The 19,132-nt window shown below is 50.1% G+C and overlaps 1 protein-coding gene across 3 annotated transcripts in view; it reads left to right on the top strand.

Moving 5' to 3' along the window:
- LOC103346407 (trafficking protein particle complex subunit 9) overlaps positions 1-19,132 on the top strand; it is a 122,692-nt gene that overhangs the window by 10,855 nt on the left and 92,705 nt on the right. For 2 of the 3 annotated variants that reach the window (XM_089321779.1, XM_089321777.1), the window contains exon 2: positions 17,574-17,725. In XM_089321779.1, coding sequence (XP_089177905.1) covers positions 17,668-17,725 — 58 coding nt within the window. In that variant the 5' untranslated portion in view covers positions 17,574-17,667. Of the gene's footprint in view, positions 1-6,397; positions 6,708-17,573; positions 17,726-19,132 lie in introns of those variants that run through there. The other variant, XM_089321780.1, reaches the window with a different exon arrangement.

The raw sequence follows: 19,132 nt of genomic DNA on the forward strand, positions 1-19,132 counted from the left end.
GCAGTCCGTATATGCATGTCATGTTGTCCATAGCCCATAATGTCTTTATTCATTCTTCAGGTGTTGGGCACGTTGGCTGATTGCATATCCTTGCTAGTGTGAAGTGAGCTGTGAGCTGTAGTAAATATGCAGAGAGATCACTCTTTTTTGGTATGCTGATTTCATTTCCCTTGGGTATATTCCCAGGGGTGGCACCTTCAGTGCTCGATGCTGACCTTCTTGGTGGTGTCGTAGCCTTGGCATCTCTCACGGAAAAGGCTCAGGCATTCCCTCTGCCATACTAAGTTTAGAACGAAGTGGCAGTTTGTGGCTCACATATGGGAACACCTTCCTCTGTCTTTTGAAATAAAAGCAAGTCAGAAGTAGCATGCTGGATACCCTGTGGTTTGTAAATGCCATGAGGGAGCCACACACATATGTGGGACAGGACATGTGTGTGTGTGTGTATGATGCCCTCCTTGCTGATCATGGTTAACAGAAGTGCAATGCTGATTGTTTGCACAGAGAAAGGCAGAACAGGCCAGTGTCATGGGAGAGCAAGGTGGACAGCCAAGGTCCTTGGGGATTTGGGTCCAGGCTGTGAATTATCACTTGCGGTTCCACCTGTGCTGTCAGGAGGCCACCGTGAAGCCCTCGTCTAGGGACATCTTCAGGCTCAGGGGCAGAGGCTCATCTATGGCCTCCTGCAAGCAGGAACTGACCCTGCAGTGGCTCTTAGTCTGTCCCTCTCAGAAGCATTTAACTGGGGAGCACATGTGGGTCCTGTTTGCTCCTTGGCAAGGATTCACATGGCTCACAGGCTTCTGGAATGAGGTGTTGCCATTTGCAGCAGAGAACAGGCTGCTGGAATCCGCAGGGGCACGGGGGAGTCCATGGTACTGAGCATCATTAGGTGCCCTCTTCCACCAACTCTCTATGGTAGATATTGGTATTTCAATCTCCATTTGGTAGAAACAGTTGGAAAGACTGTTCTTGCTTAAAGATACAAGAGAGAGAACAATCCAGTGCTATGCACTGTCCTTTATTTTTAAAGATTTATTGTATTTATTTGAAAGCCAGAGTTACAGAGAGAGGTAGAGACAGAGAGAGAGAGATTGTCCATCTCCTGGTTCACTCCCCAGAATGCCGCAATGGCCGGAGATGCGCTGATCTGAAGCCAGGAGCTTCTTCCTGGTCTCCCAGGGAGGTACAGGGGCCCAAGGACTTGGGCCATCCTCCACTGCTTTCCCAGGCCATAGCAGAGAGCTGGATTGGAAGAGGAGCAGCTGGGACTTCAACTGGCACCCATATGGGATGTTGACACTTAAGGCCAGGACTTTAACATGCATTGCCACAGCTCCGGCCCACGCTGTCCTTACTCATATAAGTTCTTGGGAAAATAGAATGAAAATAAACTTATTTTGGTGCAAAAAATGGAAATGCAAGAATAGATGTTTTTCATAAAATTCATTTTCCATGAACTTTCTGAAGACTCCTTGTACTCTGGATTAAAATAAAAGGTTAAAGATGTTTTTGGAATGATTGGAGAAATTTAATGTATGCTGTGCTCGACCTGATGTTATTGTATAATCACAACTATACTGAGTGTGATTATGAAAGTGAAATTATTTCAGAATGTTTTTGTTCTTAGGATATATATGCAGGTGTAGTTATGGGTAAAAGAGCATCATGTCTGCATTTACTTGATATAATTCAGGAGACAAAAGGCAGTGAATGTGAAGTAAAGTGAATGTTGAATTGTTTCAAAATAGTGATTGTCGATAAAGAGTTGATGGATGGCTATTTTTACTCTTTTTTATGTAATTTAAAAACATTTTTTTCATTTTATTTCAAGGGAGGGAGGGAGAGAGAGAAAAAGGGAGAGAGAGGGAGGAATCCTCCATATTCTGGTTCATTCCCCAAATACCCACAACAGCTAGGGCTGGGCCAGGCCAAAGCCAGGAGCCTAGAACTGAATCCAGGTCTCGCATGTGAGTGAAAGGAACCCAAGTACTTGTGCCACCATCTGCTGCCTCCCAGGGTGTGCGTTAGTAGGAAGAAGGGTTGGAATCACAGTGTCCAAGACTTGAACCAGGCTTTCTGATGGGGGATGTGGGTGTCCCAGCTAATGACTTAGCTGCTGCCTCTCAAATAAATAACCTTTAAAAAAATAATAAAAGTGACATTTATAAAAAAAAAACCTTTCATAATATGGAAAAGGCTTAAGGTACTTAAAATGAGAATACAGATATATAAAACATTCAATTTTGTAAATTTATTCATTTATTTATTTTTGACAGGCAGAATTAGACAGTGAGAGAGGGAGAGACAGAGAGAAAGGTCTTGCTTCCATTGGTTCAGCCCCCAAATGGCTGCTATGGCTGGAGCTGTGCCGATCCAAAGCCAGGAGCCAGGTGCTTCCTCCTGGTCTCCCAGGTCGGTGCAGGGTCCAAGCACTTGGGGCATCCTCCATTGCCCTCCTGGGCCACAGCAGAGAGCTGGACTGGAAGAGGAGAAACCGGGACAGAATCCAGCACCCCAAACAGGACTAGAACCTGGGGTGCCGGTGCTGTAGGCAGCTTAGCCAAGTGAGCTGCGGCATTGGCCAATAAATTCAATTCAAAAATCAATCCAATTTTGTAAAAGAACAAACAATACTAAATAAACACACATAAAATGTTAAGTATGCCTGTCTATGCACAGTTAGAATGCAGGATGAGGAAATATTTTTTTTCCTATCCACTTATATTTTTCCAGATTTCTAAAAGGAACATACATAATTTGTAAGCTAAACTTTATCATTAAAATGCTTCCAACTGTGGCAGGCATTGTGGTGCAGCAGGTAAGGCTGCAGCTTGGGACACCCACATCCCACACTGGAGAGTCTGGATCAAGTCTCGGTTGCTCCATGCTACAGATCTGGTTTCCTGCTCACGTGCACCACGGGAGGCAGCAGGTGATGGCTCAAGTGCTTCTGTCCCTGCCACCCACGTGGAGACCCACAAGGAACTCTGGGCTCCTAACTTTGGCCCGGCCCAGCCCTGGCTGTTGCAGGAATTTTTTCTGTCACTCAGCCTCTTACATAAATAAACAAATTTTTTAAATGCTTCAACTTGAATTTTCAAAAAGCTTTTACAAAGAAAACTCGGGGTCTGCTACCACCCTCCATCCGGGTACAGAACCCAGCCTCATGAAAGGTCAGAGGCGGACAGAAGCTGCAAGGTGCCTTTGTTTGAATGTCGGGCATTCCTAGACCTGAGATGACTGCGGCAGCAGCAACAGGCATCCAGGACAGTGCAAACCAGGGACACACACAGTCAACTGCCATCCCTTCTCCACAGATCAGAGACTCACCCCAGGTCAGGGGTCTGCCACTTCTCCCACCACGTGCCCAGGTTTCACTCCACTTCCTCCGCACGCAGACACTGCCTAAGCAGCCATCATCCTGTGAGGAAGACCCTCCCTGACACCACTCAGCGAGATTCCATCCCTTGAAGAGAAACAGCAGTCCTCTAACTCCTGGCTCTCACTCTGCCTGGGTTATTAAACCTTCAGAAAAGACAATGTCAAGTTGTTCAGCTCCACACAGACTGGCTGACTTACAGGGAAAGAAAGACAGCAGGTTCCCTGTCCCCGGGAGTGCACAATCCAGGGAGAGATCAGCTAGCTAAGGGACGCTAGGAGCCTAATGAAATGATCTCTTTGAGAACTCAGCCAGGTAATCAAAAGGAGAGGAGGAAGAATCTGCTGACTTCTTAACAGCAGGGGAGCTGGGGAAAGGAGTAGCACAGAGTTTCTGCTCCAGGAGGAACAGCACCAAACTACATGACGGGCTCCGAGAAGCAAAAATGCCCAGTAAACCAAATACATATTATGTAGATGGGGAAAGTATGAAACCAGGCTAAAAAGATGGCTTGAAGCAAACCATGAGTGTCCTTGAGATAAAGCCCAGACTTCTCAGGGTACACAAGGCCAGTCCCACAGGTCCCGAATTAAGGAGAAGGTGCAAACTCTCCCTAGCCTGTGACAAGTAGGCTGGGAAGTGCCAAGCCAGGGGATGAGGCATGACATTGAGAGGGTGCTGCAGCTTGCAGAGCAGGAGGGACCTGAGATCTGTACCAGGGCCATGAGAGTGGAAAGGGGAAGAACTGGCCCAGGTGAGATCAGCTCATATGGACATAGGACACGCCAGGCAGGTGGGGCCCTGGTGAGCTCAGCTCACACGTGGACAGAGGACATGCTAGGCAGGAGGGGCCAAGGTGAGATCAACTCACATGGACACAGGACACAGCAGGCACATAGAGTGTGCAGAGACTTCCAAGACTAAGAAGATGGTAGCACCCTTGACTCAAAACAGGAAATTCAGTAGGAAATGACAGAAAATTGAACAGTGGAGATAGTGAATTAAGCTCCCATTAAAAGCCAGGGGACCGGCTAACACCAAGGCTCACTAGGCTAATCTTCGGCCTGCGGCACTGGCACCCTGGGTTCTAGTCTCAGTCGGGGCGCCAGATTTTCACAAAAAGTGAAAAGTAAAGTAATTTAATATAATATAAGAGAAAAATGCAACAAAGAAGATTTAATTTTGTCAGTGTTTATTTGAAATAAAGTTAATTTTCATGTGTTAAATTGATGAAAAATGAATTAGGAAGTTATTTTTGATAGGATAGAGGTTTACTAACTTAAAAACATTTTACTTGACTATACCTTCAGTAATGATCCCCTACAGTGCATTTACACGTATTTTAGAAAGGTGGTAACTAACTGCGGCCAGTGCCGCAAGTCACTTGGCTTATCCTAGCCTCTGGTGCTGGAACCCCGGGTTCTAGTCCCAGCTGGGGCTCCGGATTCTGTCCCAGTTGCTACTCTTCCAGTCCAGCTCTCTGTTTTGGCCCAGGAAGGCAGTGGGAGGTGGCCCAAGTCCTTGGGCCCTGCACCCACTTGGGAGACCAGGAGAAGCACCTGGCTCCTGGCTTCGGATCGGCATGGTGACCCAACGGAAAAGGAAGACCTTTCTCTGTATCTCTCTCTCTCTCTCTGTCCACTCTGCCTGTCAAACAATTTCAAAAAGAGCCAGGGGACCTCAAATACTACTTTTCGGTATTAATCTAGCTTTGTGGAAGACAGGATTTGGCCGATTTCAAACATGATCCATACTTTAAAGGCAGGGCTAGACTGTGGAGGGCGGGGACTGGGAAGCAGAGTGGTGTTCCGTGGAGAACTCTGTAGATCACAGGTGTTTCAAGTCCTTGTGTGAGTGGGTACGAAGTGTCTGAATACATAAATTCTAAAGATTTCATCATGCGCAAGTCAGAGATAATGCGACACAGAAAGTTTGTAAAGCAGAAGAGAATGACTGGGTACCAAAATCTTTTCTAAGACCGAGCGAAATTCTTTTTCAAATTCTGGGTTAATAGTGTGGGTAATGCATGTAATACCAAATTCTAAAAAGAAAAAAAAATCTAGTAGTTGGCCTTTGATGTGGTATTTTACTTATAACTATGTCTTCCTTTTTATATTTCTTTACTTTTCTTGAAGATCTTATTTATTTATTTAACATTGAGAGTTAAACAGACGAGATGAGAGGGAGGGAGGGAGGGAGATAGGGAGAGAGGGAGGGTGGAAAAGAGTGAGAGCGAGGGAGAGAGAGCAAGAGAGAGCGAGAGAGCGAGAGAAGTCTTCCATCTGCTGGTCCATTACCCAGTTGGCTCCATGGGTGGAGCTGAGAGTGTCTGATGCCAGGAGCCAGGAGCCTCGTCGGGATCTCCTCCTGGGTGTAGAGGCACAAGGACTTGGAGCATCTTCCGCTGCTTTCGCAGACCACATCAGAGAGCTGCATTGGAAGTGGAGCAGCCTTACTCGAACCGGCGCCCATAAAGGATGCTGGCACTCTAGGCAGTGGCTTTACCTACTGCCTCACAGTGCCGACACTCTCAGAAGCCGTTCGAATGGGATCCAGCTATCTGCAAACTTGCCTAGGAAAGCAGAGGGAGACGGCCCAAGCACTTAGGCCCCTGAAACCAGAATGGAGCGCCAGCTAAAGTCCCTGGCTTCTGCTTCAGTCCCTGGCTTCCGTCCCAGTCGCAGCTTTTGTAGCCACCTCAAAGGTGAACCCCCAGATGGACAATCAGAGTGAGTGCTGGCGATGCCCCCTGCACTGCTTCTCTCCCCAAGTGGCTGCAATGAACGGCCAGCGCTGGGCCAGGCAGGAGGCAGGAGGCAGGAGCTCCATTGAGGACTCCCACGAGGCAGGGAGCTGGGGTCCAGAGAACCTGGGCCATCGGCGTCTGCGTCCCTGGTCACAGCCTGGAGAGGCGGGACTGGAAGCGGCCCTGGGGCGTCAGAAGCTGGAGGCAGCATTGTGCAGGTGCGTCCTGTGGTGCCATGGTGACGGCCCGTGGGGAGTGCGCCTGCGCCTGGCGCTGTGACCCGGAAGTGCACCCGCACGCCCTCCGCTGACTGGTTCGCGGTGCTCCGCTCAGTGTCAGCGCTGAGTGTCTGCTCTAGCCCCAGAGCCTGCACAAGCCGGGTGGAGAGGAGCTATTTTCGACGCTGCTGGCCAAGCCTGAGGGAGACCCAGCGGCTCCAGGGTCAGGCCGGATCAGGAGAGGCTGTGTGTCTGAGGCTTCCGCGCCGTTTCCCAGGCGCTTTTCTCCTCTTTGGCCCCTTCCGGAAGCCACGGCCTTCGCTAACCTCTGTCCAGCCAGCAGATCGGACCCCCCTTGGAGGTGAGTGACGCGCGGCTGTTTCGGTTTCCCGCTGGGGGTCTGGCTGCCAGCGTACTGTTGCTCTTGGGTCCCGAAGGCGTGGGTGGGGTCGCCTTCGTGCTGTGCGGACGGTCTGGAAGGGTCCCCAGGGTGCGAGCAGCTGGGCGAGAGCAGAGGTGGCTCGGTCTCCTCCCGGAACGGCCCCGCGTTCCCGTCTGTTTGCTTTTGGAGGGCCCAGCCGCCCTGCTCTAGACGTCAGAGACTGTTGATGGGAGGAAGGAGAGCGAAAGTGCGTGTCTGTTTCCTGGTCTAGGAGGCCAGTTTCGGGTTCCTCGCGTTGGGTGTGATGTTCGCGCTCTGTGGGCTTTCCATGAAAGAGCCTTGTCAGGCCGAGGTGTACGTTCCGTTCCTGATGTGATGATTTGTGTTTTAGTATTGCAAGAGTCATGGACAATTTGTGAACTAGGTTTTCTGTGTTTATCGGGATACTTTGTGGGCTTCCCCCATGTGTGTTCTGTTCTGGGATAGATTGATTTTGTAGGGTAGCCACCATTTCATTTCCGGAGTAACTGCCAGTTGTGCACAGTGTGCTAAGCTTTGGTTGTGCTTCTGGATGGCGTCTGGTAATATTTTGTTGAGGCATGTGACAGACACATCCATGACGGATATGTGTGTGGCGTTTTCCTTATGATGTGTTTGTGTTGGATGTTGGGATAAGGCTGGTCTGGTGGAAGGAACTGGAAGACTTTTCCTTTTCATCTCTTTTTTGAAAGGGTTTGCGAATCACGGATTTTCATTGTCTTTTCCATATGAGTTCTCACCGGTGGAGCCATCTGGTCCCGGACTTTTTTCATCTATTTTGTTTTGTTTGTTTGTTTCGCTTTCCCTGCTGCTACAGTCTCTTTGCAAATTAGAAGTGTATTCAGAGTTTCTTGTTTCACTGTATTCAGTTTTAGTGGTTTGCATCTTTCTGTGAGTCAATCCACTCTATCTAGGTTGACCAAGTCCTTGTGCAGTGTTTTTTCCATAGTGTTTTTGGATTATTATTTTAATAAGGTTGGTAGTGACGTCCTCTCTGTCATTTCTTTTGTCAAGTCGCTTGAGTCTGTTCTCCTTTTTCCCCTGTTTCCTGTGGATCAACGTTTGGTCAGGTTGACTGAGTTTTCAAGCATTGTAGTTTGGTCTCACTGAATGTCTGTTGTGATGTTTTCTATGCCGTTGGGTGGATTTCCATTTGAATCTTTTTCCTCCTTGCAGTTTCTTAAGATATACTTTGCTGTTCTACTTTTTGCAGGTAAAATTGGGTTCATGGATCTGATGTCTGTATTCTGTGTACTAATCCAGTGTCCCATGTGAAATTAGTCCTGTCAAAATGGAAAGCTGTGTGGATGTACCCACTACTGGGAACATATTGAAGGAAAAGACGTCGTTGTGTAGACAGAGAGGATTTCACAGGCCCTTGCTTATTGCAGTAGGATGCACAATTGGCAGGTTATGCAGTATGCATATGTGTGGATGGTGTCTGTTCCCATAATGTCTTTATTCAGTGTTCAGGTGATGGGCATGTTGGCTGATTGCATATCTTTACTAGTGTGAAGTAAGCAGTAGTAAATATGGGGTCAGGGATAAGTTTTTTTGTATGCTGATTTCATTTCTCTTGGGTATATTTCCAGGGGTGGAATGGCTGGCTCATACAGTACGTCTGCATTCAAATTTCTGACTTATCTCCATACTGTCTTCCACAGTGGCGATACCAGTTTATAATCTGACCAGCAGTGGATGAGGGTGCCTCTTCCCCCACATCCTCAAGGCTGTTGCAGTATCGATTTGCATTTCCCTGATGGCTAGTGATCCTGAGCATTTCTGCATATGTTTGTTGGCCATTTAGATTTCCTTCCTTGAAATATTTAGCCTGTTGAAGTCCCTTGCCCATTTATGAGTGGGTGGTTTGTTTTGCTAGTGATGAGTTTCTTGAAAGTTGCATGCTTTGCAACTGTTAGTTTGCCTCTTCACTTTGCTGAGTGTCTCTTTGGCAGTGCAGAAGCTGCTCATTTTTTTTTTTTGGTGTTCTCTTCTATTTCATTCTTTAATGTTTTGTGATTCCCAGATATTGAACATCCTTGGTTAAATTGATTCCAAGCTATTTTCTTTTCTTTGTAGCTATGTGAAATGAATTGGTCTCTGAAGTTCTTTCTCAGGCATGACATTGTCTGTTTATACAAATAGGCTGCTGGTGTTCTCTCCTGCCACTTTACCACACTCTACTCTGAGTTTCCATAGTCTTTTAGTGGAGTCTTTTGTCTCCGTGTGTACACATTCCTTCCAGGGAGATGAGCTGTTACACTGCACCGCATTTCAGGACCAGGTTTGTCTAGCGATTTAACCCTTTACTTATAATTCAGTGCAACAAGTCATCCTTTGTAGACTTATGAAGATGTCAATTCTCACTCATGCTTAAATAGTCCCAGATTCAGAAATTCTACTGTTTGTTTAAGCTTTCCTACAAATGTCCTGTCATGCACGTGTGCGAGGGTGTGCACACATGCAGACACATGCACATATGTAGTCACACCCCCACACACTCCTGGATGTCTTTTTTCTTCAACAAGAAGTGCTGACTCCATGCCAGCATAATTGAAGATTCATGCAGGTTTTGATTGGGCCGAGCTTCTTGGGCTGCGTCTTTTCCCACGGATGCTGGAGCTCAGGCCGGGTGCAGGGAGAAGCCGGCAACCACAGGCAGAGCTGAGCAGTCCCTGCATCGTCATCCAGTGCTACTCGGTGTTAAGATGCTGACACTACTTTTCTCAGGGGGAGAATGAATGACGTGCACCCCACAGTTGACTTCTGTTTCTCCTGTTCCCTCTGGCAGCACGACCCTCTGTGGGATTTTGAGAAGGTGCTTTCCTCATTCTGTCTGTTAGCACAGAAACAAACAGGAAGGGCCTCCTGCGAGGCAGGGCCTGGTCTTGAATCTGGTACCTGAGCTGTGTAGCTTTCCATGACACTGCAGCCACAGAGACTGCTCACTGGCCTGCCCGCTGCTGCGTGCTGTGTGTTAGCCATAAAGGCTTTGGTTGTTTGTCATCAGGTGGTCCCTGAGTGTGGCACTCCCTGTATCTTGCACACTTCCCGTAAGGCACAAGTTTCCTACAACATAAGCAGAGTGTTCGGTGTCTGAGTGTCCTCATGCTGGCCTCCCAGGGTTGCGTGTGTGAGAACTGGAGTGTGATTGACATTCTGTCCTTGTGCCTGGGTGGGTCATAGACCAGGCAGCAGTTTCCATACCTCTTCTCATACACTGTTCCTGCTGCACGTGTGTGTGGTGGACAGCCCAGCCCCTTACACTCCTCTGATTCCTCAGGGTTTGCTTTCCCTCTCCTGGATGTTGCTGTTGCTGCATTGTCTGCTAGTGACCAGCTGCCTGACTTGGCCTGAACAATTTGACTACTGGAGACTTAATGTGCTCCCTGATACTCACTGGGATCCAGTCTTCCCCTCATGCAGTAATTCCAGAATGAGTAATTCCCCAGAGTGTCTGAAGAGTGACTGCTGTGTCACCACTGCTGTGAGTGGGGACAAGAGCTGAGGTATGCTGCCCTGAGGTATGCTGGTGTCTGGGAGACATCATAGATATTCAGGTCATATTGATCTGTATATCTGTCTGTTTGTCTCTCTCTCTCTCTCTGTCTGTCTTCTCTCTATCATCTACTTTACAAAGATTGCATTTATTTACTTTAAAGGCTGAGTTACAAAGAGAGGGGAAAGACAAAGAAAGAGATCTTCCATCTTCTGGTTCACTCCCCAAATGGCTGTAATGGCCAGGGCTTGGCCAGGTTGAAGCCAGGAACCTGGAACTCCATCCAGGTTTCCCATGTGGTGCAGGGGCCGAAGCATGTAGGCCATCCTCTCCTGCTTTCCCATGTGCATTAGCAGGGAGCTAGATTGGCAGAGGAGCAGCCAGGACTTGAACTGGTAGCCATATGGGATGCCTGCACTGCAGGCAACAGCTTTACCCACTATGCCACAGGGCCGGCCCCTAGAACTCTTTTTTTTTATTTATTTATTTATTTTTTTTTTTGACAGGCAGAGTGGACAGTGAGAGAGAGAGACAGAGAGAGAAAGGTCTTCCTTTTGCCGTTGGTTCACCCTCCAATGGCCGCCGCTGCAGCCGGCGCACCGCGCTGATCTGATGGCAGGAGCCAGGATCCAGGTGCTTTTCCTGGTCTCCCATGGGGTGCAGGGCCCAAGCACCTGGGCCATCCTCCACTGCACTCCCTGGCCATAGCAGAGAGCTGGCCTGGAAGAGGGGCAACCGGGACAGAATCCGGCTCCCCAATCGGGACTAGAACCCGGTGTGCCGGCGCCACAAGGTGGAGGATTAGCCTATTGAGCCACGGCGCCGGCTTCTTTTTTTTTTTAAAACATTTATTTTATTTTATTTATTTGAAAGGCAGAGTGAGAGAGTGAGAGAGAAATATTTCATCTGCTGGTTCACTCTCCAGAGGGTCACAACGGCCAGAACTGAACCAAACTGAAGCCAGGAGACAGCCGCTTCTTCTGGGTCTCCCACATGGGTGGCAGGGACCCAAGCACTTGGGCCATCCTTTGCTGCTTTGCCAGGCAATCAGCAGGGAGCTGAATCAGAAGTGGAACAGCTGGGACTCGAATGGGTGCCTATATGAGATACTGACGTCGCTGGTGGAGGCTTAGCCTGCCATGCCACAGCGCAGGCCTCCACCTTTCTTGAACATTTTAAAATCGTTTTCCTCTACTCAGTTTCTTAGCCAACATTCAGAGGCTCCCTGCCCACATTTCTGCCTCTGTTCTCCCCTGGTGCCCACTGTGCTTCAGGGACTGTGATCTGTGTCCTCATGTGGCTGAGGATGTGGTGCCGAAGCTGTAGAGGGGCAGGTGCAGGATGTCCTGTGCAAGCAGAGGGACAGGGCGGGCTGTCCAGGGAGGGGTTAGGTGCTCCGCTTCCCTTCCCCACCATTACTGCCTCTGCCTGTTCGGGTGTCTGTCCTTTGCCATCAGCTGTTCATCTTTTGCTGGGTGAGCCCACAGTGAGTGCCTCCCACTGCTGGTGATGCCTGTGCCCTGGAGACTGCAGGATGAGTCGGACCCACCTCTGTGCCACTAGGCTCCAGGCCTCTGCACTCACTGCTTGCTGGGCTCCACGCATTCCTGGCTGTCCTCTGTGCATGTCCAGTTCTGTCCTCTCCACAGCCCAGGCCATGTGTCCCTTCCCGAATGCTTAGCTTCCCCATCCAGCGGAATGAATTCCACCTCTCCAGCCTTACATGGTCTGCTTGTCCTCTGTTGCAGAGTTGCTCAGCTCACTTGGCAACAGTTGAACGTATGTGCACCATGTTTACATGCCAGTCGCCACACCAGGCATGTGCTTAGGACATAAACCCTGCTGGGGGACTCCCAGTGGGGTGTAGGAGTCAGACCCGCTCACCTAATGGAATGGAGCTCTTGTTATACATCCTATGTTTTCCTGCTCCACACCACTTGCCACAGTGAGTGGATGTCTGGATGTGTCTCCTAGAAGGACCTGGAAACTGCTGATTGACTAAGAGCCCTCCAGCCTGCTGCCACTGTGCGCCAGATGGCAATGGCTTTCTTCCCAGGGTCATGATGGAGAAGTTTGATCTCAAGAGAAAGTGGAAGGCCTTTAGGCGCACGCTGTGGGGCTTGCTAAGTTCCGCTGGTTGGGAGTACAGATGGGAGCTAAGTGAGCAGGGCAGAAGGGCAGGAGAAAGCAGGATGCCTGGCCCTGCAGCTCGGAGACCACTGGCTGCCAGATTCCCAGGCGGTTATCCTGGGATCTCGGTGTACCACACTCACGAAAAGAATTATACTTGAAAGAATGGCACCGTTTCACAGGCTTGCGGTCAGGGTTGGACCACAGAGTGCTGGATGCTGTGTGGACTTGGTGCCCTCCCTAAGATGGGATGGGGAGCAGAGCCCATGCATTAGTCAGGGAGAAAATATATACACTGATCTTAGCAGGTACCTGCTCAGGGGAGCACGCACAGACACCAGCTGCCTGGCTCGTGGTGTTTCGGTGACAGCACTTAGCACTGAGCCCACGTTTGCTGACTGCTCCTCCCCTTCCTTTGGGGTTGTAGTTGGCAGGTGCCTCCTGCAGGTCAGCTACAGTCAGGGTTGATGTTCCTTGCACCTCCCTTCTCCGCCACACACCACTGCCTCTCATCCCCCCTGACCCTAGGGCTCTGTGGCCTCAGCCCCAGAGTTCCTCTCTCCAGTGAAGCACTTTTGAGGAAGGAAAACCCTCTAGACAGGTGAGGAGAGTGCTGTAGCTGGTTGTAACATGTAGCCCTCTGGCCCACTAGTTATGGACTTCTGATAGGCTAGATGGGCAGCCGCCAAGTCTGGGACCCAGCAGTTCAAGCCACTGGGCAATGAGTCTTCCTTTAGTTCTGTGCCCCCAGATGTGGGTAGTGAATTCAGCAGGCAGTTACTGTCCCCGTTCTCTATGATGCAGTGGTGGTGATATTTACACATTACTCAGATTCACAGGAGCCTCATCTCCATCTGGTCTATGTTGGGGGCTTCCACTGTGCAGTCAGAGACCTGTCCCCACCCCTCTCGAGGGCATGGGTCTCATCTTCCTGGTCTCCTTGTCCTCAGAACCTTGCCTCGTGCCTGCCATGAGGCTCCTCAGCGGCTGTGCACTCAATGCTCCTTGCACGAGTGAAACGGGCAGTGTGGAATGCGAGAAGCAAACCTCACTGGGGCCTGGGCTTTTCATCTGTCATCCTAGCATGTTTCTGGGTGCCGTGTTGCTGTGCTAAGTCTTCGCCTTGCTTCCTGTTACCATCATGCGGACTCCATTATCACCTCCTCTGAGTACAGGGCATCTTGGCTGACAGAGGACTCACAGCCCTCCCTGTCCCGAGAGCTGCTGAAGGGCAAAGCTGGGCTGCACACTCAGGTCGGCGCACGCAAGAGCACCCGTGCTTGAGTGTTCTGTGTTGTTTTCTGCATGCCCTCCATGAAGTTCCCTTGTATGCAGCCTCCACTTTGGAGTTCACTCCGTCTCTGTTCAGGGCCTCAGATAGGCAGAAGGAGCCCATTGCCATGCAGACTCCTGGTTCAGTGACTTCCCAGCTGCTTGGCTTTGGGCAAATTGCTGGAACTCTGTGCTGTATTCAGCTCCTTTTTTTTTTTTTTTACAAGCAGAGTTAGACAGTGAGAGAGAGAGAGAGAGAGAAAGGTCTTCCTTTTTCCATTGGTTCACTCCCCAAGTGGCTGCTATGGCAGGCACATTATGTCAACCAAAGCCAGGAGCCAGGTGCTTCTTCCTGGTTTCTCATGCGGGTGCAGGGCCCAAGTACCTGGGCCATGCTCTGCTGCACTCGCGGGCCACAACAGAGAGCTGGACTGGAAGAGGAGCAACCGGGACAGAATCCGGCGCCCCAACCGGAACTAGAACCTGCTGTGCCAGCGCCGCAGGTGGAGGATTAGCCTAGTCAGCCATTGTGCCGACCTGTAATCGGCTCTTTTATGACTTGGGATGGAGCGTCTCTGTTGGGAAGCCGCTCACTAGGCAGTTGCTCCAATTCCTGCCCTGCTTGCCTGGGGCTGTTCCTGCTGGATAGTCCCTCCGGATGGTCCCTGCCTTGCCAAGGGAGCGCAATAGTGGTGTGGAGAGGCAGAACTCACCTAATTAGTGTAGGCGGGCTAGTTTTTCCTTAGCCTGGCCAAACTCTTTGTAGGCTTCTGATTGCCTGCCAATGGGCATGGCTGCCACAGAGTTAATCCGCTGCCCCAGGAAATTTTATTCAGTTGGCTGAGACAAGCCTCGGACTTGGGGACACACAGTGCCTGTGATTTGCTGCTCCTGTCACCAGGAAACATTAGTGCCCTGCTGTAGCGTGGGGCACCATGAGGGCATCTGCATTGGCTCACACCCACCTTTCTTTGTTGGGTGGGCCACAGGCCTTGGTGTGGTTGGTCTTGTAAGTGGATGTGCAGGCTGGACCCACAGGCTTCTCCCTGCATGAAACCAGGTTAGGGGGACAGGGGCCTAGACTTAGAGAGCTGTTAGCGCAGGTTTATACAAATATGCGTTTGTGTGTGTGTGTGTGTGTGTGTGTGCGCGGGCAGGCTCAAGGGGGCTTCCCAAAGCTCATGGAAGAACACAACTAAAAGTAATTTATTTTGGTGCCAGACACTTTTGAAATCCATGCATGCTTTATTCATAATGTACATTCCTCATGAACATTTTGAAGGTTCCTCATATGCACGCATTTCATTTTTTTGGCATCAAAATAAACTTAGCCTTTAATTCTATTTTCTGTGAACTTCTTGAAGTATCCTTGTGTGTATTTCTTTATAAAAGCACGATAAAAGCTCATTGTAGAAAATTCAAAAAATACAAAACCATTTGAAACTACCCGTGATCTGCTGACTCAAAGCAAACTAATATTGGTGTACAGATATATTTTCATTTTTTTCTACTTGAGTACTTTAATGCATTTGAAATTACATTGTAAATTCAGTTTGGCATCCTAGATTTTTTCCCTTGTCACTTGTTTCCAACTGTTCTAATTATAAACCAAATTATAAACTGAACACCATGACTTGGCCCATGCTATTGTCACTATTGTCTGCTCCCCCGTGCCAGGTCCTGTTCATGGCTGGAGAGGCAGAACTCTGGTGGCAGCTAGTGCTAGAGTGTGCCTGCTGACTGCTGGCCAGGGTCCCACACTCTGCAGGGCTAGCTCATGCTCACGTGGCCCTGGGGAGGGACTACTGACTTAGGACAAGGAGAGAGGGGTTTTTGAGGCACGGGAGGAATCACTAACACTGGCCAAGTGCTGTTCTATTCCGGTTTGTGTTCTAAGCACTTGGCTTCCATTACCTCGTTGACCTGGCATGACAGCCCATCTTACAGATTGCTAAACTGACAGTCACAGAAGTTTGGTGGCTCACCTAGGACATGTAGGCAGGGCTGGTAGGTGAGCCCAGGTGCCCTGCCCTGAAGTAGGTGCTCCTAACCCTCATGTTACCTGCCTCTCCAGGCAGGTACTGGGTCTCAATGGTTGGGGCTGATGCCTTCCATTGATTGATTGATTGGTAGAAGATTGAGTCCCTTGGATATAGTGTCCTAGTTGTCGGGGCATGGAAGGGTTGTGTGTATGTGTGTTGGGGGGGCAAGGCCCACAGGAAAGCAGCCTGTGGAGGACAGGTGGGACCCCGCTGTGGAGACAGTGGGTCTGGCCCTCTCCACAGAGGCAGCAGGCTGTGCTGGTGGAGGAGAGCTGGAGGCATGTGGGGCTGAACTGCCCTCCTGAGGCCCCTCAGTGTGTGCGCTCCTCCCGCTGCAGGTACGCTCGCTCAGGGCCTGCCTGAGCATCCTGTCTACCCCCGGCTATGTGAACTGGGCGGCTGATACAGTGGCAAAAAAGTGGAGTTGTGGAGTTCATTAAAATCCACGTAACATGTTTGTAGACTTCCTAGGTCGCTGGAGGGTCTCGGTCCCATCCGTGGTGCGGGAGGAATGGCATAACTTCTGACTCGAGCTGGTACAGCACCCAGATCAAGTGTCCCAGGGTAGTTTGGACCTCAGGGCTGCGGTGCAGACTGGAGAGTAGGAACACACACAAGGCTTCAGTGATCTTTGTGGGCTAGGGCGGTGCCGTGCCTACCAAGAAGAACTGCTGTGAACATCTGAAGTCCCCAGGTGCTGCAGCTACACAGGAGGCAGACCACAAAACCGGTGTGTGAAGGCGGTTTTGAGCGTGACATCTGTTAAGCTGTGCCACTTACCGAGACCGTGCTGGACACAGCACAAGTCCAGAATCTTCCTCCTACTAACCATCCCTGGCTTCTCCTCCTCCCCTCAAGTCTCTCTGGGAAGGTTTCCTGGTGCTGCATACCTGGACGCTGGGCTCTGCAGTGCACTGCCCGGGAGCCATGACCAACCCACCTTCATGTGATTCTTGTGTGTGTGTTGCTGTGCTGGCTGGCCAAACACTGGACCTCACTGCTCAGGGCTGTGCAGCATCTGTGCTTGCCCCTGTGAGCAGGAGGGCAGTGGGGCTGGGAGCTTCTCAGTGGAGCAGAGTTGGAAGGGGACCTTGTGGCGCAGCCATTGGAGGTTGTCAGTTTTCCCAGGTGTGCTGGCTGCAGAGAATACTGGGCGTTGGTTGGCTGTCTGACACCTCACTCCCAGTTGCTAATGAAGGAGGGATGGCTGCTTCCAGGCCACACTGGGTGTCCCCTGTGTCTCTTCCTGTCATTCCAGAGGGTGCCTTGCTCTCAGTGATGATGACCCCTATTCTCTGCAGAGGTCACCATGGGCAGCCTCTGCACCAGCCCCAGATGCAGTGGCCATCCCCCTATGATGTCTGTGGACAAACCTCAGCTCTGAGGATTACCATTCTGCACGGTGCTCCAGGCCCAAGGCCGCTTCCTTGCTGGCCCCGCCTGAGGCTCTGCTCTTAGCTGTGTGTTTCTGATTCTGGATTTCTTTCTCTGAAGTGGTGTCCCTGCTTAACATGGGTCTGTTTCCCTCACAGCAGTACAATACAGAAAATGTTCACAGTGGGGAAACTTAGCTTCACTTGCCAGAGCCACAGGCCTTCATTTCATCCGCAGGTCCCACAGCTCCCCAGGAGGGATGGTGGCCTGGCGGGGGGCCCGTGCCTGATGCATTCTCCCTCCTCTTTGTGCCTCACGGCCTCTTCTGATTCAGGACTTTTCCTGGGACTTTTTGCTCTCTGACATCTTGAATGCTTCTCGTGTTTGTTTTGAGCGTGTGCCAGAATTTCCCAGCTGGGTTGGTGTCAGTCTCATTGTGCCTCTGCTCTGCTATCACCATCAACATCATTATTGTTGTTATCATTGCAGAGAAACTGTATGATGACTTCCTTAGCTGGAAGCTGGAAGAACCGTCACCCAGTTTCCCCTGTAGCCTGGGCAGGCAGCCACCTTCACTGTCACCATGAAAGTGAGCCTGGACTTCTCCTGCCAGGAGGGTCTCCTGCAGGACCTGAGTAACGGTAAGCAGCTTCCTCATTTCTGAGAGCTCACCTGCTCCCAGGTGTGCGTTTTAGTCAGCTCTCCACTACGCCTGCCACCGGCCATGTGACTCGCCCATCCAAGACCTCACCCCGGCACTTTGTTAGCAGCATGGCTTACTGCAGGCACATTAAAGAGACAATATCTCAATTTCCACTCTTGACCATCTTGTCCTGATTTGCTAGGTGGTCGTCCTAAGGGAGTGGAATGTTGTGATTTTTCCCCCCAAGTGTACTTGCTGTGTCGGTGGACCCACAGTAGTGATGCCAGTAAGGAGATGGAGCCGGGGGCAATGGGAATTGTATCTTCTGAAGCACCAGGTCTGGCGGTGTGGGGACATGAGTTCATGGGTTAGGTGTGTCAGGTGGTCACGTGCTCTTCTGGAGGCCTTAGGGTGTGTTAGTCAGCTCAGGCTGCTGTAACAAACCCCACACTTGGTCTGGCCCGACCACAGGCTCTGATTTTCTGAAGGTTCTCAGCATTGCAAGTCTGACCCAGGTGCTAGCATGGTTGGGTTCCTGGTGAGGGCGGCCATCTTCTTGCTGTGTTCTCATGGGGTGGAGACAGATCAGCTGTCTGGTATTTCTTCCCATGCCCTGCCCTTTTTTTGTTTTTTGTTTTTTTTTAAAGATATATTTATTTACTTGAAGGGCAGTTATGGTTGTGGGGTGAGGGAGACACACAAGGGGACGCGTTTGCGCATACACACACACACACAGACAGACACACAGAGAGGGAGAGAAGAAAAATCTTGCATCTGCTGGTTCACTCCCCAAATAGCCACAATGGCTGGGACTGTGCCTGGCAGAAGTCAGGAACCTGGAACACCATCTAGGTTTCCAGTGTGTATGTCAGGGGCCCAAGCTTGGGCCATCACTGCTCCTTTTCCAGGCACGTTAGCAGAGAACTGTATCAGAAGTAGAGTAGCCAATACTTGAACTGGTGTTCACATTGGGTGCTGGGGACATAGGGGGTGACTTAACCCCCTGTGCTGTAACACCAGACCCAGTAAGAACATTTCAATCCTGTGTTTTAAGGACTTTGGAGTCCTCATATACAGTGCATGACTTTTGTCTCCATGAACATGCTGTAAATGACAGAGCCTCCTGTGGGTGTTTTGGGTCCAGTATTCCTAGGTATGCTGCAGCTACCATTCCTTGTCTGTTCACCTGCCAAGGGGCATTCATGTGTTTCTGTTTTCTTGACCGTGGTGAGCAGTGCTGCAGTGGACATGTGAGTGAAGACATGGCTCTACCATATAGATATATGTATTCGTGTATATACCATATGCACACATTACATTCACTTGTACACATCGCATACATGTACACATACATATCACACATATACATGTCACATACAGATATCACACATAATACATGCATGTG

This window comes from Oryctolagus cuniculus, chromosome 19 (assembly GCF_051225735.1).
Source record: "Oryctolagus cuniculus isolate XC-2025 breed Fujian yellow rabbit chromosome 19, ASM5122573v1, whole genome shotgun sequence".
NCBI classification, from domain to species: Eukaryota; Metazoa; Chordata; class Mammalia; order Lagomorpha; family Leporidae; genus Oryctolagus; species Oryctolagus cuniculus.